Genomic DNA, 23,743 nt, shown 5'->3' with positions numbered 1-23,743 from the left:
TAAAACTAGAACTGTGTGCAGCCCAACCAACTGAACTCATAATATTAAACTTGGCCGAATAATTAATATAATAATAATCAGAGTTGCCAACTCTCACGCAATGAGCGTGAGACACACGCATTGACTGTCTTTACCAGAGACCGTTTTCACTCGCACTACACTTCACATACATCCGATTTCTCACACTGAAAAAAAATCTAGTTTATTTACCTCTGATCTACATCTATGATTCAATGAGTTACTAGTTCGCTGTGGCGCCAACCACTGGCGATCGATCGCGACATAATACTTAATTTGTGTCCAACAATTTACACTCGCCGCCACCCCCGCCAACATTTTACACACATGCCGCCGCCCCGCCCCCCAACCCTGATAATAATAATTTTAATAATAATTTTAATAATTTTGCTTCGCTCATATTTACTTGCCTTCGCCTCCCTCATAGGAATAAATTGCGAGGTTCGCTTCGCTTGGCCAAATTCGCGTGTATGTGTCCCCGGCTTTAACGTTTGATGTGGGAGTCTCCTATGTTAAACTGGCGCTTAGCATCTCCACAGATTGCAATTCGGGTACTAGCACACTGCTTTGGATAAAAGCATCTGTTAAATGTAGTGTACTTCAATGTGATATAATTAACAGGCACGGACGTAATTTTGGGGGGGATGGGGGGGACATGTCCCCCCCACTTTTTCAAAAGCCGGCTTTGGTCCCCCCCAGTTTTTACGGTTAAAACCAAATATTTAAATAGCGACGAATCCATGTCCCCCCCACTTTTGAAATCAAAATTACGTCCATGTTAACAGGGGTATATAAACCTACTAATCTAATGGTGAACTTACTTCGATGTGTTTTTTCAAGTTTGACAGCGAGTTCATAAATGATGACAGCGATGTGTTCTTCGGAATGCAGAGGAGGAATACGAATAATTCTTCTTTTCGAGGAATACAAACACTTCGGCTAAATAAGGCCAGGGGTGTTGGGGGAAGACATCTGTTGCAGCCATGTCAGATACTCCATTTAGCGTACAAATCTTAATCTCTTACTGAGCGCTGATTGGTTATAGTCTGTGACACGGTAGACTTTTACCTTTCGGTATTTTATTAAACGTTGATTTAAAAATGAAAAAGGAACGAGATGTTTCTGTAAATGTAACGAAGTGAAAAGTACAAATTTTCGCTTTGAAATGTAGTGAAGTAAAAGTATAAAGTCTTACCAAATAAAAGTACTTGAGTAAAGTACAGATACATGGAAATGTTACTTAAGTACAGTAACGAATTACATTTACTTAGTTACTGTCCACCACTGTATATATATATATATATATATATATATACACAGTTGTGCTCAAAAGTTTACATACCCCGGCAGAATTTTTGCTTTCTTGGCCTTTTCTCAGAGAATATTAATGATAACACACAAACCTTTTTTCCACTCATAGTTAGTAGTTGGGTGAAGCCATTTATTGTCCAACCACTGTGTTTTCTCTTTTTTAATTATAATGACAACCAAACACATCCAAATGACCCTGATCAAAAGTTTACATACCCTGGTGATTTTGGCCTGATAACATGCACAGAAGGTGACACAAATGGGTTTGAATGGCTACTAAAGGTAATATCCTCACCTGTGACCTGTTTGCTTGTAATCAGTGTGTGTGCATAAAAGCTGAGTGAGTTTCTGGGATCCAGACAGACTCTTGCATCTTTCATCCAGCCACTGACGTTTCTGGATTGTGAGTCATGGGGAAAGCAAAAGAATTGTCAATGGATCTACGGGAAAAGGTAGTTGAACTGTATAAAATAGGAAAGGGATACAAAAAGATATCCAAGGAATTGATAATGCCAGTCAGCAGTGTTCAAACTGTGATAAACAAATGGAAAATCAGGGGACTCTGTAAAAACCAAACCACGGTCAGGTAGACCAACAAAAATTTCAGCCACAACTGCCAGGAAAATTGTTCGGGATGCAAAGAAAAACCCACAAATAACATCCGCTGAAATCCAGGACTCTCTGAAAACTAGCGGTGTGGCTGTTTCAAGATGCACAGTAAGGAGGCACCTGAAGAAAAATGGTCTGCATGGTCGAGTGGCCAGAAGAAAGCCATTACTGCGCAAATTCCAAAAAGTGTCTCGTCTACAATACGCCAAACAACACAGAGACAAGCCCCAAAACTTCTGGAACAATGTAATTTGGAGTGATGAGACCAAAATTGAACTTTTTGGCCACAACCATAAACGTTACATTTGGAGAGGTGTCAACAAGGCTTATGATGAAAGGAACACCATTCCTACTGTAAAGTATGGAGGTGGATCGCTGATGTTTTGGGGATGTGTGAGTTACAAAGGCACAGGAAACTTGGTCAAAGTTCAAGGAAAGATGAATGCAGCACGTTATCAGCAAATACTGGAAGCAAATTTGCATTCATCAGCCCGGAAGCTGCGCATGGGACACACTTGGACGTTCCAACATGACAACGATCCAAAACACATGGCCAAGTCAACGTGTCATTGGCTACAGCAGAACAAAGTGAAGGTTCTGGAGTGGCCATCTCAGTCTCCTGACCTCAACATCATTGAGTCACTCTGGGGAGATCTCAAGCATGCAGTTCATGCAAGACAGCCCAGGAATTTACAGGAACTGGAGGCTTTTTGCCAAGAAGAATGGGCAGCGTTGCCATCTGAGAAAATAATGAGCCTCATCCACAACTACCACAAAAGACTTCAAGCTGTCATTGATGTTAGAGGGGGCAATACACGGTATTAAGAACTGGGGTATGTAAACTTTTGATCAGGATCATTTGGATGTGTTTGGTTGTCATTATAATTTAAAAACCGAAAACACAGTGGTTGGACAATAAATGGCTTCACCCACCTACTATCCATGAGTGGAAAAAAGGTTTGTGTGTTATCATTAATATTCTCTGAGAAAAGGCCAAGAAAGCAAAAATTCTGCCAGGGTATGTAAACTTTTGAGCACAACTGTATATATATATATATATATATATATATATATATATATATATATATATATATATATATATATATATATATATATATATATATAGATAGATAGATAGATAGATAGATAGATAGATAGATAGATAGATAGATAGGAAATATATATATAGAACAGGATATCTATAGCCTATATATTAATTAGTGGTGGGCCGTTATCAGCGTTAACGGCGTTCGATAATGTGATACTCTTATCGGGCGATATAAAAATATCGCCATTAATCTATTCTTAAAGTTGGTTTGGGAGCTGGGTCATAATAAGTAAGAAAACTATGATGACTTTCACGTTGATAGTTTAGCTCGGGTGTATTCCTAACCAAATTGCGCAGTCTGAAGTACCATTTAAAAGCAAAGCACCCGTTTGCTAATGCTGCTGACGCTGGGTCAAGCACTGATGCAGCCCAGGAGAAGAGTCGCCGCCGTCGAAAACAGGTTATCGAGCCCTTGTACTAAATGTTGGCTTACAGTTCAAATCTCATGTTTACCTGAATAAACATGTTATCAACCTCTTTTAATGTACAGTATGTAGGCTTACAAATGTATGTTTGACTGAATATGCCCTCTTAAAGTATGTAGGCTTACAGTACTATTTTCATGTTTAACTGAATAAACCGTTGAACACGAGTACATTTTATTGAGCATGTTTTTTTTCTTCAAGTATCAAAGTACAACAGCTTTCTCAAGCAGTCATTGATGCATTTTGGAAACAGGAGATGAGCCCCTTGTCTAATGCACCCTCTGTATTAAGAAACCCTATCTCAAAAACTGACTTTTAGTCATTACTTGGGTAGCACACACATTCTGAATGAGCCATTTTAATCTAGATTAATAATCAAGATCTCAATGAGATTAATCTAGATTAAAAAAATGTATCTATGCCCACCCCTAATATATGTGTGTGTGTGTGTGTGTGTGTGTGTGTGTGTGTGTGTATTCTACATACAGTGTGTATAGTATATGTATATGTGAATGTGTAGTGTGTATGATGTAAGGTCTTTGCATATAATATGTGAATGTGTATAGTATATGTAATTGTGATGTCTGTATAGTATGTATATTTATATATAGTATACAGTATGTATAATGAGTATGCTCTAGAGTTTTAACATTCATCAGGGCATTGCATTGCGATGCATGTGTGTAATACATGTGGTGTTTAATACAGGTGTTGTAATATGTAATATGTATTGTGTGTTTAACACTGGTCTGTAATACAGTATGTGGTGTATGCTACACACCTGCAATGTTTATGGAGGAAACGAAAGCTGCCAGTAGTGCTAGAGACTCAGGTAAAGTGGAGGGGATAAGACCTCCACCCATCAGCACCAACCCCCCTACTGCAGTTAGACCTGCACATAGACACAGTCATGATTAACACCAATGTCTCCACTACAGTTAGACCTGCACATTCATACACACATCTCACATATATCAGACCTTCACACACTCATACACACAACTCACACATACACACAAACCCTCACAAAAAGTATCAAGTCCCAATGCCTGTCACTTACAACTAATGTTATTAGTGGCTTTAGATCATCTCACTTAAGAAGCCCTTTCAGGACTTTGACTGATGGCAGTTTCATTGTTTTTGTGTGTGTGTGAGAAGGAAGAGAAACTGGCCTGAGATGGCATTGGTGACCGACATTAGGGGAGAGTGCAGAGCAGGTGTGACCCCCCATACAGTGTGGTACCCCACAATTCCAGCCAGGCCAAACGTGGTCACCATCTGTGCGAATGCTGCATTGGGGGAGATGATTCCCAACCCCAACACTGTAGCCACCCCTGGATACAAAGACACACAAACATGTAGCTTGTTTTGTACATATTTTTTATTTGTTTGTGCAGGTGCACATGTGTATGTGTGTGTGTGCGTATGTCTGTGGTACCTGCTGTGTAAACACTAGCTGAGGTCATTGTTCGCCTGAAAGGTGAAATTTTCCCCCTTTTCTCTGCTTCCAGCTCTGCAACTGTCTTCTGTTTGGCTGGTACTGGAGGAGGGATGGTTTTTGGAAGGGGGGCAGGGAACATATTTTTGCCATCCTGGAATTAGGTAATAAAATGTGGTTTTAGTCTGTGTGTGTGTGTGTGTGTTTCCAAAGTAAAACAATGAAATGAACATTACAGTGCAGGGCCCTTTGTGCCCTGAGCTGTTAAACACACATAAATAGCAGAACTGAAAAAAAATCCTAGTGAAATACTATATTTCTATGTAATGTGAGACTTGAGGAAGCATGCCAAGCAGAGATGCATCCGTACACGCATCATTTATTTTTAACATTGAATACAGCAATGACACCAAGTAAAACAAAGACTGACAAAGAAGGCAGACAACACACTGCTTAAATACACTGATGACAACAAGACACAGGTGCAGTAGAGACAAGAGACAGGTGCGATGAATAACACGAATGACACAGATGGAAACACACACACCACAGACAGAAGTGCTTTACACTGGGGCAGTTCCTCCCAGAATGCCCAGTACTAGCAGTTCAGCCCCAGATCCGCAACGAAGGGCGGGGCTAAAACACAAAAACACCAGCACAAAGAAACCCTGAAATTGGGGAGAGTCCGCCAAAGGAACAATCTAAAACCATCTTCCCAGGAACAGAGAAGGAAACAGATGGGACAAACACCGGGACAGTCACAGACACACACAAAGACACAGTCACCATAACAGCCACAAAAGGGAGGGTTTGGGAGAAACACGGGGATAGACAAAAACAGGCACACAATCAAACAGGTTTCCAGGATGCCACCCTGGAAGCCCTATGTTCAGCAGGTGTGGCAGTCCTGGGGTTACAGGTACAGTGTAACCCCTGTACCATGACAGAACTTTTGTACAGAGGTATAAAATAGATTAACAAATACAACATGAAATCGATACTTTGACACATTAAACTAAATAGTAAATCGTTCCGCTATCTATTAATTTACATCCGCTTATTTGGGTCCGGTTCATGGGGGCAGTAGCCTAAGTAAAGAGGCCCAGGTTTCCCCCTCCCAAGCCACCTCTTACAACTCGTTCCCAGGACAGCCAAGAAATATAATCTCTCCAGCGTGTCCTGGGTCTTCCCTGGAGTCTCCTCCCATTTGGACATGCCCGGAACACCTCACCAGGAAAGCGCCCAGAGGGCAGATAACCCAAACACCTCAACTGGCTCCTCTCTACATGGAAGAGCAGCGGCTATACTCCGACTCTCTCCCGGATGAGCAAACTCCTCACCATATCTTGGAGAGCATGGACACCCTGTGGGGGAAATTCATTTAGTGTACTTGTAATCTCATTCTTTCTGCCACTACCCAAGGCTTATGACCATAGGTGAGAGTCAGAACATAGATTGATGCCTTTTGGTTTTAGAGGTGCTGATTCTCATCACCGCCATCTCACACACAGCTGCAAACTGATCCAGCGAGAGTTGGAGGTCCTGGCCTGATGATGCCAACAGGACCACATCATCTGCAAAATGGAGACAAGGAATCCTGCAGCCACCAAACACAACATCCTTTGCCACTTGGCTACACAATGATATTTGTCCATAAAAGCTATGAACAGAATCTGTGACAAAGAACAGTACTGATGGAGTCCCACTCCAACTGGAAACCAGTCTGACTTACTGCTGGCCATACGATGCGATGCTGCTGCTCCATTTGTACAGCAACAAAGGATAGCCTGTAGCAGCGGGCCCAGTAGCCTATACTCCAGAAGCACCCCCAAGAAGAATCCCAGAAGGACACAATTAAATGCCTTCTCTGAACTCTCAGGAGATGGACACATGTGGTGAAGAGCAAGGTTTATTGATCGGGTTTCAGAATGAACACACTTTTTCAACATGACAGAACTAACAGGAAGAGAATGAGGATGACAAAGCATGATGACTGTCACGTCACACACATTCCAACCCTTCTGTAGGCTCCCTAGTGCCACCTAGTGGTGCATCTCACCATCCAAGTCCCTAGTCACCAGAGTACTAGTATCACTTCTTCTCATTAGCACGCCCCTATATATCTCATTAGCAGTCCTATATAAACGCTTACCTGTCTCAATGTAAAGTAATGTGGACTGTGTTTTACCAAGCGTTATTCTCCTGTGCATTCTCATGTGTGCCGACCTCTGCTTTCCCCTTAGACCTCAAGACCCGCCTGCCCCTATGATTTGGACATGACCCAGCTCTTCCCATTAGACTCTCGCAGATCTGGAGCCTCTCTCTCTCTCTCTCTCTCTCTCGGAAGACTACAAACCCACGCATCTGCTTGAGGCATTCTTATAATCTGAGAACAGGAAATAAACTTACATTTCTGAATTTGGATGCCCCTGTTTCCTGTTTTTTTTTCCAGCATTACAATGACCAAATAAAACAAACTAAAACAGACGGTAAACATGGTGAAGTCATGACCAGGATTGATGACACAGAATAGAAAACAACAAAACAGACTAACCTGAAGACCAGGCTACCAGAATAAGAAAATATGTACCAAACAGGACTATATAACTTTCCAAAGACAATGAAACAAAACATAATTCAGGAACTTGAAACTATATGCAGTACAAATGATAAACAAGACTTAACATACACAAGTCAGAACTCTAACACAGAAACTCCACATCAAACTATAGCCTGTGGGCCAACTGCGGCCCAATGTCCAGTTTTCATTGGCCTGCTGCAAATTCTGAAAATACAATTGAATATGGCCCGTACAACAAGCTTGAGCTCAACTCTGTTGCACTTCTCAGTTTCAACACTAGAAAGAGCCAGTCATGGAAATGGTGCTTCTCCACTAAACAAAGTTAAGCAAAGAAAATATTTTTATCGCGAGTCACCAGAATTGACAGCACTGAAAAAATCTAAATATCAAGTGAATGTAGATTTCAAACAAGGTGGGAAAGAAATAAATGGAAAGTGTATGTGTTTAATTTGCAATGAAGCTGTCGCTGTGATGAAATGTTCGTCAGCATTATGACACCAAACATCAATTCGTACACCAGTCCCGAACGAACACAGAAAGTCTAGCAAATGGCAGCTAGCCTGCAAGTTCAACAACAGTTTTTTTTTACGTACTAACAAAATACAGGAAAAAGCCACAACAGCAAGCTATGAAGTTGCTAGACTTATAGCCCAGCATGGCAAACCATTCTTAGTCTGTGATTTCATAAAGCAGTGCCTCATCAAAGTCACAGAAATAATGTGCCCAGAAAAAGTTCAAGATTTCAAAACGTGCAGAACGTGAGCTTAGCAGCATTTTATATTTCACCAGAAGATGACAGTAGACTCCAAAAAGTTCTTTTATATTTCACCAGAAGATGGCAGTGTACAATATACTATACTATACTATACTATAATATACTATAGCTGCAGGTGGCAAAATACAAGGCTGAATGGTTGGACATCCCTCCCTGTCCCTGGAATGCCAGGCTGAATGGATGGCCCCCACACATGTTCACCTCACCAAATCTGGCCCTCACTGCAAAAAGTTTAGACACCCCTGCTCTAGGTAAACTCCCCCAAAGGAAAGACTCAAAACACCAGACCTAAATATCAAACACCCCTGCCTTCTGATCCAACTCACCACTATGTGGTGATCGGTTGACAACTCAGGTCTTCTGTTTATCCAAAACTCCAACAACACAACTACAAAATTCAGCATTGAACTGTGGCCTAATATGTCCTGGTGCAATATGCACTTGTGCTCAGTGGTGGACAGTAACTAAGTAAATGTAATTCGTTACTGTACTTAAGTAACATTTCCATGTATCTGTACTTTACTCAAGTACTTTTATTTGGTAAGACTTTATACTTTTACTTCACTACATTTCAAAGCGAAAATTTGTACTTTTCACTTCGTTACATTTACAGAAACATCTCGTTCCTTTTTCATTTTTAAATCAACGTTTAATAAAATACCGAAAGGTAAAAGTCTACCGTGTCACAGACTATAACCAATCAGCGCTCAGTAAGAGATTAAGATTTGTACGCTAAATGGAGTATCTGACATGGCTGCAACAGATGTCTTCCCCCAACACCCCTGGCCTTATTTAGCCGAAGTGTTTGTATTCCTCGAAAAGAAGAATTATTCGTATTCCTCCTCTGCATTCCGAAGAACACATCGCTGTCATCATTTATGAACTCGCTGTCAAACTTGAAAAAACACATCGAAGTAAGTTCACCATTAGATTAGTAGGTTTATATACCCCTGTTAACATGGACGTAATTTTGATTTCAAAAGTGGGGGGGACATGGATTCGTCGCTATTTAAATATTTGGTTTTAACCGTAAAAACTGGGGGGGACCAAAGCCGGCTTTTGAAAAAGTGGGGGGGACATGTCCCCCCCATCCCCCCCAAAATTACGTCCGTGCCTGTTAATTATATCACATTGAAGTACACTACATTTAACAGATGCTTTTATCCAAAGCAGTGTGCTAGTACCCGAATTGCAATCTGTGGAGATGCTAAGCGCCAGTTTAACATAGGAGACTCCCACATCAAACGTTAAAGCCGGGGACACATACACGCGAATTTGGCCAAGCGAAGCGAACCTCGCAATTTATTCCTATGAGGGAGGCGAAGGCAAGTAAATATGAGCGAAGCAAAATTATTAAAATTATTATTAAAATTATTATTATCAGGGTTGGGGGGCGGGGCGGCGGCATGTGTGTAAAATGTTGGCGGGGGTGGCGGCGAGTGTAAATTGTTGGACACAAATTAAGTATTATGTCGCGATCGATCGCCAGTGGTTGGCGCCACAGCGAACTAGTAACTCATTGAATCATAGATGTAGATCAGAGGTAAATAAACTAGATTTTTTTTCAGTGTGAGAAATCGGATGTATGTGAAGTGTAGTGCGAGTGAAAACGGTCTCTGGTAAAGACAGTCAATGCGTGTGTCTCACGCTCATTGCGTGAGAGTTGGCAACTCTGATTATTATTATATTAATTATTCGGCCAAGTTTAATATTATGAGTTCAGTTGGTTGGGCTGCACACAGTTCTAGTTTTAGGTGCTAGAGCTTCTAGCTTCCCTGTCCCGCCATGTGGTGGACAACGTAGAACCTCAGAAAAAGTCCCCCAAGCTAGGACTGAAGTGACCGGTTCGAAATTATTGTTCTGTTTGGTGGTGAATTATGTTTTTATATAAAACTGTTTGTCCACTTGTCTACCTTTCTAGTGTGAATTATTAATATGGATAAAGTTTGGAGATGAATGTTGCGAGGATAATATAGGCTAGTTTTGTGTATTTTGTGTTTGCTAGGAAAATGTAAGGCACTGTTTCCTGTTCACCTTTTGATCGAGTAGGCCTAGGGGTTTTGATGTGACGCTAAGAAAAAAAAGGTTTTTACTTTTAATACTTAAGTATTTTTGAAGGCAGATACTTTTGTACTTCTACTCAAGTAAAAAATTGAGGTGAATACTTTTACTTTTACTTGAGTAATATTCAATGCAAGGTAACTGTACTTTTACTCAAGTACATAATTGGTGTACTTCGTCCACCACTGCTTGTGCTTGAACATGGTGTTTGTTATGGACTGTAATAATATCCAATCCAATAACAGAACACAGGTTTAGATCGGAGAGGCTGTTCCTCCTCTGGTGAGAGCAGGGCAGGAGTAGGAGAGACAAAGTGGATGATACCAGATACTGCAACACGGTACCAGCAGGAAAGGGCTAACTGCTCATAGCAACAACTACCAACAACTCAGCAGTGACAGACTGCAACTGTGCTTCCTAAATAGGGAGAAAGACAGCTGCAGCCCATCACCACTGATTGTGCTGACGGGAATTACCTTGCAAGCTCCTCCCCAGTACCAGCAGAAGGAGCCACCCTGGAGTCAACCCTGACAGACCTCCTCCTCTAGACCCGAAACCCCGCAGGCCCAAAGCGATCGTCCTGTCCTTTTGGAAATCCCAGATAAAGTCGGGTTCCAGAATCTAACTGGCCAGAACCCACAAGCGTTCCTCCGGCCCATACCCCTCCCAGGCTACTAAAAACTGTTTCCGACCCCAGACCCGGCGGATGTCCAACAAATGGCGGACAGTGTATCATAAGGGTCCATCAATAATATGGGGAGCAGGCGGTGCCAGAGCACGGAGCAGACCACACAAGAGCAAATGGAGCTGTGATACTTGGAACACCAGGTGCACCTAGAGGGACGGAAAGAGTGCCAGATGGTAAGAAATGGGGTTGACCTGTCGAACCACCTTGAAGGGGCCCAGGAAACACGGGGCCAACTTCTGGGTCCCACTTCAAACCGGCAGGTCCTTAGAGGACAGCCAAAGCTACTGCCCCAGACGAAATGACAGAGCTGGGAGGCAACGCATATCACTGTTATGTTTCTGACCTGATGTGGCTTTGAGCAAGGCCTTATGGGCCCACTGCCAGGTCAGCCTTCAGTGGCGAACCAGGGCCATCGCACCAGGCATGGCCACCTCCTTCTCCTGGTCTGCAAACATGGGCAGAGCATACCCGTATAGGCATTCAAAGGGTGACATGCCCAACGATGAGTGCCAGAGGGTGTTATGGGCATACTCCGCCCACATCAGCTGGACAGACCAGGCAAAAGGGTTGGAGGAGGCCTAGGCATCGGAGCATCTGCTCAAGGTCCTGGTTGATGCGTTCAGATGGACCATTGCTTTGGGGGTGAAAGCCAGATGAGAGGCTGGCTTTGGTTCCCAGGAGCTCAAGAAACACCCCCCAGAACCGACTAGTGAATTGGGGTCCACGGTCGGACACCACATCCAGAATATGGTAGTGGTCTCCCGAGCAGAGGAGAGTTTAGGTAAGGCTACGAACTTGCTGGATTTGGAAAATCGGCCAACAATAACCAAAATTACCGTATTGCCTCAAGAGGGCAGCAATCCGGTAACGAAGTTCATAGGTGAGATGGAACGGGTAGTGGGTGGAGAAGTCCCAGAGGCTTAGACCACGAGGTCTTACCCCGAGCGCACACCTCACATGCTGCCATAAAACTGAAGTTTGGTCCATACTGGGCCACCAAAAGTGATGCCGAATGAGCTGAATGGTGCATTGCACACTGGGGTGAGCAGCAAAAGGTGAAGCATGGGCCCATTCCATGACCTTTCCCCAAATCCGTGTTGGGCCATAGAGCCGACCATTGGGACCTCCTCCAGGGTCTGTCTGTCATGCCAATGCTTGTTTAACAGTGGTTTCAACATCTCACTGGATGGGAGACACAATCTTTGTGAAGGGAATATTGGTTTCGTATTAAAGGCAGTCGGAGGTGAATTCCCACAAGCGTGAGAGGGCATCGAGCTGCACATTTTTGGACCCGGGATGATGCGAGTAAAAGTTGCTGGGTGTAGATTAGGAGGGCTTCCCGATTGTTGGGACAGAATAGCCCCAACCCCTGCCTCAGAAGCATCAACCTCCACAATGAAGGGGAGATCAAGGTCAGGCATATGCTGCTAAGAACTCCTCAATACAAGAGTCCATGGCCTTACTTTCAGGTTAGGCTAATGAGAAAATTTGTCCCCTGGGGGGGCTAGTACAAGGCAGGAGATCAATGGCGATGTCATAAGGCATGTGAAGTGGTAAGAACTTAGCATTTTACTTGCTAAAAACCTCCTTACATCTGTGATACTCAGCAGGAACCGACTTTAGAACGCTTCGTAAGCCCGTAATGATCTGTCACCAGGCAGGACATCTGGCAGATTGAACCCCACTGCTTAATTAACAAGTTAAGCCAGTCGATGTCCGGATTGTGGCGATGAAGCCATGGGAGCCCAAGGATCAGTCTGGTCTTAGGGGCACTTATGACATAAAGCGTGCTCCAAGTGTTCCCCTATTCTCATCTCTAGGGGAATGGTCTGACTAGAGATGCTATCTGACATAAGGGCTCGCCCGTCAACAGCAGAAGCGGCTAGGCGTCTTGAGACGTACAAGAGCTATCAGCTATCACTCCCTCTGCTGCACAAGAGACATTCCCAAAGTAACCAAGCTGACCATACAGCTAACCATACAATAGTTCAGTGTCAGATGAGAAGTGTGGCTCATTAATCTTTGAGGTTTCACACAAAGCTTCCTGTACATGTAAACACTGCCCGCCTCTGTGATGCTTGCTATGTCTCATGGTAGATCATGGTGTATTCCTCCATCTAGGTTCAGATAGATAGATAGATAGATACATACTTTATTGATCCCGAAGGAAATTTCATTTCAGTTCTATACAGAGTCCCATGAATCCAAATGTCTGATACAGATAATACTGACTTCAGCTGCTTCACACCTTCCAGCAGACAAAGATGAGTATTATGGTGAAAAAACTGCAGTAATATCTATGGTATCCACCACAGAACCATCAATGTCCTGCTTAAGAGGGCTTTGCTATGTGTGCATAGTAGTTCTCAATTCATAACAGAAAATTTTAAATTTTTTTTGTGGTATGGCAGAGTAATGTAATACACAGCAGTATGTATTCAACTGTAAACAGCCCATCAAAAACAGACAATGAAACACTCAGGCACACAACCCCAAACAGCTCAACTCGAAAATTGACCTTTTACAAAAGAACACCTCATCATTAGTGATCATTACTAACATCCACACTCACACCTACACAAAACACATGGATAAGCACACACATAAAACTCAGACATTGATCACCAAGTGTGCACTGATTGTTAAATCTAATTAAATATCATGGGAAGGATTCAGTGTCACATTTAAATATTAATCAAACATTTTAAATATTATGCATATTTAAGAGACGCACGTAGGCTTACCTAGTGGCATGAGGAAAACCACAATATGAAAGCAAAATACACAAGTTGACAGTTGTGTATTTAAAAGACTTGCCTTTCATGGCAAAGAAATGCCAAACTCTACCAGCTCTGAAATGCAACTCAGATGTACTGTATTCCACTGCATAAACACAATGAATGTCAAGTACCTCACTGCAAATCTACAAATGACTCAGCTATCTGCTTTCAACCAACTGTGCACAGTGGTCTCAATCTGTAATAGAAATACTGGTCAATCACTGTCATACTCTCGATTCACACTATCCAGTCACACCATTCAATAACACTCCAGTCAAACCATCCAATTATGCTATCCAATCATACCCATAAAATCCAATCATGTTGTCCAGTCATACCATCTAATCACACTGTACAAAAGTGGGTGGGAGGAGTAGGTGAGTGGCTAACATATCTTTATTGGCACATCTTTTGAGGACTGTAACTTCAAGTTACTTCAGGCTACTTCTTTTGTTATATTGGATTTCAATGAGATCAAGATAAAAAATTGTTAACGTTAGACAGAAATTATATTATGACTACAATAACATTGTTTAAGCCAAAATGAAATAAAGACTATAATATAACACAGGAGTGGCCAACCTGCGGCTCTTTGCCTGGTTTCATGCGGCTCGTCCCCAGCCGGTCCACTCTCACCTGCACTAACGGTCTGTGCTGTGGACCGGTTACCTCATCAGCTCTGAGGGCGACACACTTTCCTGTACCAGTGTTTTTCCATGCCCTTTTGTCCCTCCTTACGATTACTAACCCCGCCTATCCTTATCAGTAGCATGTGTTCCTTGTTTAGTTTCTTGTCAGTGTCTTGTATTTAAACCTCATGTTTGGTCCATTGTCTTGCTGGTTATTGAATGTATTGACTGCACGTATTGATGTGAGTGTTATGAGTTAGTCTGGCCTCTTTTCTGGTGACTGTGTAAACTCTGCCTGTTTATCTTCCAGTTTATGTTTAGTCTGTCTCGTTTTCCTTTTGTTTACTTTATTATGAATCTCAGTGTTGGCTTGTTGAGCCTGGACCATGGACCCAGACTCTGATTATGGATCTGCCCTTAATAAACCTCGCTCTGCTCAATCCATGTGTCCGCCTCATTGCTCACTGATGCCCCTGACGTTACAGATTGATGCACATTGGAAGTTACTGTTAGATACTGCGCAATGTTTATATTAACCAGAGTATGTGAGCAATGCAGAGAGAGATCAGAGTGATGAGCAGATTGATCTAGTCTCTCCCTGAGACTGATACAGTCTCTGGTTTTGGTAAAATGTCTGCTGCTGGTTTTCCTTTACTGCAGTAAAGCATGGCATCTTTCTTACAGTGGTGTTTCCTGTCTCATTTTGTTACTTTATAAATTTTTTTTAAATACATATCAAAATACAGTATTTTTTTCTTTAAGCAGGGAACAAGGAGCAGGAAATAGAAAGTTTTGAGAGGAGTTGGAGTGGAAGGAACAGAGAGACTGCGGAGCGCTCTTAGTGAGGAGTAAGCAAGGAATGGGAATGAGAAAATGGGAGGAATGGGAATGAGGAAAGGGGAGGAATGAGAATGAGGGAACCTGCAAGTGCAAGAGTGGAATTTTCTGCTGTTCCACTCACATGCTCTGATATTAACAAACCAAAGAGGTGGCCAACGCACATGCATGACGACGGTGCCTCTGATCACGTGGTCAATGGTGCCGTAGTCAAACTGGTCCGAGGGCTGGAAGTGGAAGAAGTCTTTATCAGGGCTTACAGCCTTCAGTAGCTTCAGCACATTGTTAGAGTACAGGACACTGGCCTGCGTTGCCAACCGACTTGGCAGGTTTGTGTAACCAATGTGTGTCACTCCCTGTGGACAGAGACAATTTCCACACATTTAGATTCATAACTTATTTGTATTTATTTTTTATAGATACAAGCCCACAAGAGAAGAAATCACCTTTAACAGCCTATATCTCCTATATATGCAGGAAAGCATATGTGGGTTTTTTTTTTTTAACAAAACTCCTGCTTCTGAGTGTGTGTGTGTGTGTGTGTGTGTGTGTATTCTGACCTTATACACATATAGATCTCCAGGTTTTGTGGTCTCAATGTTTCCTCCAGTCTCTGCAGCCAGGTCCACAACCACAGACCCATCCTTCATGCTCTCCACCATCTCCCTGGTGATCAACACTGGAGCTCTCTTACCTGTGTGTGTAGTAACAGGAATGAGGCACATGCTCATGAGGATGTGTGTGTGTGTGTGTGTGTGTGTGTGTGTGTGTGTGTGTGTGTGTGTGTGTGTGTGTGTGTGTGTTTGTGCGTATTAACCAGGAATGAGGGCTGTGCTTATGACAATGTCCACATCTTTGCATTGCTTGGCGAACAGAGCCATCTCTGCCTCGATGAACTCCTTAGACATCTCTTTGGCGTAACCACCAACTCCTTCCCCAGATTCCTTCACATCCACCTCCAATGGTTCTGCCCCAAAAGACTTGAACTGCTCCAAGGCTGCTGGCCTATGAACAGAGATAGAGTGAGCTTCTGCCCAACAGTCGAAAGAGCTTCCAGACCACACAGCTCTGCTCTCTACCTTGTGTCAAAGCCTCTGACGATGGCTCCCATAGACTTTGCTGCACCTGCAGCTGCTAGACCAGCTACTCCACCACCAATTACCAGCACCTACACACACACACATATCCACACACACCCCCACAGCCACAGACATACGCATGCACGCACACACACAATGCAGAACACAACACCAAAAAGGAAGGTTTATGAATCACAAGTTATGTGTGTATGTGCGAGTCTGTGAGCATATGGAGTATTGGTGAAGGGTGTGTATGTGTGTTTATTGTCTGTTTGCACAATAAACATGTCTGATGTTGGGTGCTGTGTTATAAAATATAGCACCCTGTCCTGGAGAAACAACATCACTGTGATGAGAAGGAACGACAATGTTGGCAGTTGATGTTAAGCAGTTTTACATGCTTAACTGTACAAGTCATATGCACATATCTGTTGGTGTGAGTTAAAGGCATAAAAGTTTAATGTGAATGTATGCTTACAGCTTTTTTGTAGTTGCTAAGATCCAAAAAGTGGTACAACTAACCCATTAAACACAGTTATTTGCATAAGACACAACATTCAAAACCGTAAAACCATGTGTTTCTTTTGGAAAACACTGCCATGTCCCCTGGGGGTCAGGGAACACACTTGGATCCATGTGCAGATAAGAATAATAACAGTCTCTATTAGAAATAGATATAGCGAGGTCAAACGTAGCGAGGGTCAAAACCAGTGAGCAGAGAGGGAGCTTAAGACAAAAAGGGCAAAAACCAGAGAAATGTGAAAAGTAGTTCAAAACCTTAAAGAGCTTGACAATGTGGAAACGGGTTGGTATGCATGCTGAAAACAGTGGCAATACTTTGCAAACACTTGAGGTGCCGTGGGAGGCTAAATAGGAAGATGAATTGAAGGGAAACAGGTGAAGACAATCAGTCTTCCGCAGATAGAGACCTCCGCTGGTGAGAGGCAGGATTGCTAGTACTGACACCAGGGCGCAACTGCTAAACCCACCTACCAAAATCCAAACTCATTCCTCACAGGTGAAAACACTTCTAGCTAATATTTACAAATCTTTAGACATCAGAGCCTAATCCCTATAAAGAGGCCACAAGTTGCAAATACTGGTGTCAAGGTAGGCTGGTCTCGGAGGTCAGGGGAGACGCCTAAGACCCAATGCTCCACCTCTTCCACCTCTGTTCACAATCTCCTATATACTGATATGCCCTCTGCTACACATATGTTCCTCATTTATTCTCTCCTTGAAAAGCCCGGCAGGTGCCGTTGTTCAGTGCTGTGTATTTTTCCAGCTCAGAGAGGGAGAGAGAGTCAGCACCTGCATGAGCGAGCCTGCCCGGAGTTTCTCTTTGCGTGCCGGTTTTCAATGTCTGTTTATTTAGAGAGTACATGTGAAATTGCAGCACCTTTTGTTTTTCACTTCATGTGTGAGCTGTACATTTCAACTTCATTATGGATATTAAAGATGATCCAACTCCCACTTCGCCTCCTGCTGCTTTACATCCATTACACTTGGTTTGCACATCATTGGAGTCCAATACTGCACAGAAATGATGATGAAGAGAGAAGAAGAAAAGAAAGAGGACGAGCAACCGAAATGGAAGAAAACAGAGCCACTCTGATTGACCATGTGTTCAACCATGCATTGAGATTTCTGGAGGCAAAGGGTCCAGCCTAATCTGTGCTGCTACACTGTAGAATCAGCCAGACATTTTGAAATGAGAATAGATAAGTAGACCTATCCTCTCTACATAATCACTAGTGTGTGTGTGTTCTGACTGCACAGATGGGTTAAAAGCGGAGGACAAATTTCGATTGGGGTGTAAAAATCACAATTGACAAAATATGGCACATTTACATTTTTTACATTTACTACATCATGTTTTTATATACTGACCATGGCCTTTTTCTATTCTGAGGTGGATAGCCGTCTTCGTGCACCACCAATTGGTATGGTCAAAGCAAACAATAGTATACCTCTCTGACAACTACAACACCATATCATTACTGACAACATCAGCTGCTGCACCCGCGCTGTGTGAAGGAGAGATACCGCAGGTCCTTCCTTCCAGCTGCTGTCAGACTGTACAACAGCCACTGCTCTCCATAACTCATCTGTACTGTACAACAAACTGCTCACTGTTCTTTACTGCTCTTACTGTTCTACCATGTGCAATATTTAATCTACCATGTGCAATAACCATAACTGTTAGAACTACATACATTGCATATTTATACTGTTTATTTATTTCTCTTGTATATCTGAATCTTATATATGTGTATTTCCTGACACTATTCTCTGCTGCTGTAACAATGCAAATTTCCCCGCTGAGGGATTAATAAATGATTATCTTATCTTATCACCATCAGCAACATTGATTCAGTGAGGCTATATACACTGACAGTGTGAAACAACTGCACTATGAATATGTTCAAGCATACTTCGGCTATTCACTCATTGATACTTTATTCTGGTGTCCTGTGCTACACACTACTGATAACGTTATGCCTATTTCATACTGTCCTACAAATCCATTCAGCAGGCGAGTAAGCTTGAGGTGACATTGATGAGGGAGCATCTGCTGGTGCCCTGCTGTCATGCTGGAGAGGACATCGCCATCGAGAGGACATCGCCAAAAGCAACACAAAATGCACCCTAATTTTGCATGCTGGAGTTACAAACCTATTTTGTTTTCTTGTTTTTCTTTCTTTTTTTGTAGTTTTTGCTATCCGTGTGTTTACAATATATACAACGTGTTGCTGTAGTGTTCAAAACCTAAATACATCTTCCCCTTGTAATTGTGTTTCACTTTATGGTGTAAATGGTCTGAATATGCTTTAAAATCCTGTATATTTGTGAATATTCATGTATATGTGAGTACTATGACAGACCTTTACAGCAGACTACACACTGAACACTCACTGAGCACTCAAACACACTGTAGTAATTTTTTCCATTTGTCACATGAGTGTGTAGTTGTCACATAGGAAAGACTGTTCATCTAATATTTGTGTCGAGTTTGGATGCAAAAATATGGTTTTGGCAAGAGTTTATAGAGTTTGCTTTTTCTTTTTGCAAAAAAACTCTAAATATACAAACTGTAAATATGTGTATGTGTGTGTGTGTGTGTGTGTGTGTGTGTGTGTGTGTGTGTGGAGAGAGAGAGAGAGAGAGAGAGATGCAGAGAGATGCAGTACCTTTGCTGGGGGCACTTTTCCTGCTGCTGTAATTTGACCAGTGAAAAACCTTCCAAAGTTGTTTGCAGCAAGAACCACTGCTTTATACCTGTATGAACACAGCAATTCTGCACTTTATGTGTGTGTGTGTGTGTGTGTGTGTGTGTGTGTGTGTGTGTGTGTGTGTGTGTGTGTGTGTGTGTGTGTGTGTGACAATATAAACAAACATTACTGAAAGATTGCACTTAAGCAACTTAATGTATCCTTAAAATAATATGTGCTGATTTCAGAGAGAGAAATTGAGCCTAGAAGAACAAACAGAAGAGGGAGAGAAAGTGAGAGAGAGAAAATATGCTAACAAATCTCACCCTGCAATGTTGGCCATGGAGCTGAGAGCATCATAACCCTGGGCAATGGTTACCCGGGGAACCTGGTCCATGGCAAGCACGGTGCTGTGCTGTTTCGCAAGCTTGTCCATGAGCTCGGGGTTCTGCGCTGGGTAGATGAAGCTGACCAATGTGGATCTGGGCTTTAGCAGGTCTGCCTCATGGACCCCCAGAGCCTCATTAAATACAGGTCCTCGTACCTGAACCACAGAGCCTTGTTAAACACAGACCCTTACATCTGCACTACAACGTCATTAAACAAAGGCCCTCTCACAATTAGCACCTACTCAACACGGAAAAAATGCTAAGCACCACATGAATCATTTACCTATCACAACAATTCACTAATCACTTTCTAAAGGCAATAACAAACTCCTGAACAGCACAATGGCTGTCTTCCACTGAAATTGTCAACAAGGCTTATTTACTACATGCCCAAAAGGGTTAATATTCAACATCTGAAATGCACTCGCCATTCAAGTTCTAGTCAAAAGATGAAATCATTCTTAGCAGTGTCACAGTATAGTATCATAGACCATTACATCATTAGACTATCATCTTACTATCAGACCATCCCACAATAGGCCCATCAGACCCTCCCATCGTCACACCATACCACCATCAGACCATCCCATCATCATGCCATACCACCATCAGACCATCCCATCATCACACCATACCCCATCAGACCATCCCATCATCACCCCGTACCACCATCAGACCATCCCATCATCACACCATACCACCATCAGACCATCCCATCATAACACCTTACCACCATCAGACCATCCCATCGTCACACCATATAACCATCAGACCATACCATCATCACACCTTACCACCATCAGACCTTCTCATCATCACACCTTACCACCATCATACCATCCCATCATCACACCATACCACCATCAGACCATCCCATCATCACACCATACCACCATCATACCATCCCATCATCACACCATACCACCATCAGACCATCCCATCATCACGTCATACCACCATCAGACCATCCCATCGTCACACCATACAACCATCAGACCATACCATCATCACACCTTACCACCATCAGACCTTCTCATCATCACACCATACCACCATCAGACCCTCCCATCATCACACCATATCACCATCAGACCATCCCATCATCACACCATACCACCATCATACCATCCCATCATCACACCATACCACCATCAGACCATCCCATCATCACACCATACCACCATCATACCATCCCATCATCACACCATACCACCATCATACCATCCCATCATCACACCATACCACCATCAGACCATCCCATCATCACACCATACCACCATCAGACCATACCATCATCACACCATACCACCATCAGACCATCCTATACTGATTAATCCCCAAGCAGTGCTTGCAGAGAGAATTTATCTAGTCTGCAGGAACGAGTTTGGGTCTCTTGAGCTGAGAGGACTGTTGTGTTCAACTCACCTTCAGCACCAGGTCAGAAGCCAGGGCTCCCTTTGTGTCCGTGATAGTGGCTCCAGCTACTCTGTACTGGTCATCAGAAAACTTGGCCTCTCCTCCCGCACCCTCCTCCACCTGCACGCGGAAACCCTGCTTCACCAGTGCCTCCACCCCTGCCGGAGACACAGCTACACGCCTCTCATTCCTCATGATCTCCTTAGGAATACCCACCAGCACATCCTTATACCGCACCCCTAGATAACACATAACATACATTTACACATGTATAAACAAATACAAGCACACATATACATACATATATATATACACACACATACAAATAAGTATCATTAACACACATTAAATGCATTGGAACTAGGGAAGAAAGCATGTCCAGAATGGCTCTCGGAACTGTGTCCGGAAGTGTATCTGGAAGTGTATCTGGAAGTGTATCTGGAAGCAGGCCGCCATGTGGTCCTGCATACCTGGAACTGCTCTGAACCTCAGGCTCAGCTTTCACGTCTCCCCATAACTGGCATGGCGGCCTCCACTGGCAGCAGGACATTATTAGCAGCTGACATGGCTGGCCGAAGTCCAGCAAGTCCCAGTCCTATACCAACTAAGCAGCACACTAGGCAGTCCTGAATACAATACTAATGCTCCCTCTAATACACAAAACTCCAGAAAGGCTGTAACACATGTAACACATGGACAAACTCAAAATGTAGGCATCTAAAACTGAAGTATAGCTAGAGTGATCAGGGTGAATTTCACCTTTATCTGACCTCTCTTCTACAGCCACGGATCACTTTGAAACTTTGAAGACAAAGTTTTCCCTCCTGTATTAGTAATAAACTATAAACACAGCTGGCATGATTATGGGAGTCCTCAGAATTAGATTGACAAAAGCTGCTTGTGTGTGTGTGTGTGTGTGTGTGTGTGTGTGTGTGTGTGTGTGTGTGTGTGTGTGTGTGTGTGTGTGTGTGTGTGTGTGTGTGTGTGTAGGGAGATCTCCTCTACCTTTTGTGACCTGCTGGTTCCACAGGGCAGAGGAGTGGAAGGATCTGATTCTTCGCACAGCCACTCTCTGCAGCAAGGGCACGGTGTGCAGAAGGACATGCATGTCTCTCTCCTCCTGTCCACACCGTCCTGGGGTCCCTGGAGGCACAAATCACACAGCACCTCTCTAACTCACAGCCCAGTGCTCATTTCCCTCTGCCAGGGAAACTCTCCCTTTCGTTCGTTCTATCTCTACGTGTGTCCGGCAGCAGCTGTGGAATCCGTCCCAGACTGCAGGCCTAGTGCGGAAGGTTCTGTGACATTAGAGACAGAGCAGGACAGTCAGCCCACACACACACGACAACGCGAGAACTTGCAGTGTGACGAAGTACCGGAGCAAGTGCCAAGAAACTCTCCTTCACACAAACATGCACTCACACTCTCTCTCTCTCTCTCTCTCTCACACACACACACACACACACACACACACACACACACACACACTTTCTCTCTCACACACACACAAACACACACTCACACTCTCTCTCACACACACACAAACACACACTCACACTCTCTCTCTCACACACACATACTCACACACACACACTCACACTCTCTCTCTCTCTCACACACACACACACACACACACACACACACTCACACACACATACTCCCACACACACACATACTCTCTCTCACACACACACACACACACACACACACACACACACACACACACACACACACTCATGAGCCACAGTCATCATATTCACTCAATGGAACTACAAACTCTAAAGGGTGGTAAATACTTTAACAGAGTTTTACTAAACAAATTATAATTTCCCTGCTTTTCAAAATACCTCATGTTCATATAAAGGGTAGCCTAACTCTGACAGCATTATCAGTTGGGCTGGCTGCACGAGGAGCGTAAATCTCTGTCTAAATCGCGGTGTAAAGGGCAATTTCTTCACGAATAGCAACTGTGCGTGAGCGAGAGACAGTCGGCGTTGCTTACGTATAACGCAGCTCCTTGACGTAACTTAAGGGATAAGTTATTTATTCCATGTCGATTTATACAAGGAGATATTTGATATGGCGCTGTATCTAAACCATAAATAGTACATCATGTGAGCTGCAAGATTTGTGCACAAGTTTAAGCGATAAAAAAAATCAAAGGCCCTTGTACTTGGTGCTAATATAGCTTTAGAAACTTTTGAAATTACGTTTGAAATTATGAGTTATGAACGCGAAATAAAAAAAATATCTGCTTTTTAACCGGATACTGTCTTCATTAATTTGTGTCCTCTATAAATACACAAATATGTGTGGAGAATGTTTAAGAATGTACATAACACTGTTTTGTTCTCTTTATTTCTAGTAAATGCAGTAAGTGTAAATCT

At 43.0% G+C, this 23,743-nt stretch overlaps 1 protein-coding gene across 1 annotated transcript in view; it reads right to left on the bottom strand.

The window, feature by feature from the left end:
- The window catches only part of nnt2 (nicotinamide nucleotide transhydrogenase 2), a 63,326-nt gene extending 40,597 nt beyond the window's left edge, over positions 1-22,729 (bottom strand). Inside the window, exons 1-11 of the mRNA XM_076993955.1 lie at positions 22,362-22,729; positions 21,366-21,595; positions 19,878-20,095; positions 19,531-19,618; positions 16,340-16,428; positions 16,078-16,265; positions 15,821-15,954; positions 15,425-15,616; positions 4,910-5,063; positions 4,644-4,805; positions 4,253-4,363 (exon numbers count right to left, since the gene is read on the bottom strand). Of these exons, the coding sequence (XP_076850070.1) occupies positions 4,253-4,363; positions 4,644-4,805; positions 4,910-5,063; positions 15,425-15,616; positions 15,821-15,954; positions 16,078-16,265; positions 16,340-16,428; positions 19,531-19,618; positions 19,878-20,095; positions 21,366-21,595; positions 22,362-22,464 (1,669 nt within the window). The 5' untranslated portion in view covers positions 22,465-22,729. The remainder of the gene's footprint in view (positions 1-4,252; positions 4,364-4,643; positions 4,806-4,909; positions 5,064-15,424; positions 15,617-15,820; positions 15,955-16,077; positions 16,266-16,339; positions 16,429-19,530; positions 19,619-19,877; positions 20,096-21,365; positions 21,596-22,361) is intronic.
- Positions 22,730-23,743: the final 1,014 nt, after the last annotated feature.

The sequence above is a fragment of the Brachyhypopomus gauderio genome, chromosome 2 (genome assembly GCF_052324685.1).
Source record: "Brachyhypopomus gauderio isolate BG-103 chromosome 2, BGAUD_0.2, whole genome shotgun sequence".
NCBI classification, from domain to species: domain Eukaryota; kingdom Metazoa; phylum Chordata; class Actinopteri; order Gymnotiformes; family Hypopomidae; genus Brachyhypopomus; species Brachyhypopomus gauderio.
This window is presented reverse-complemented; position numbering and strand designations above follow the sequence as displayed.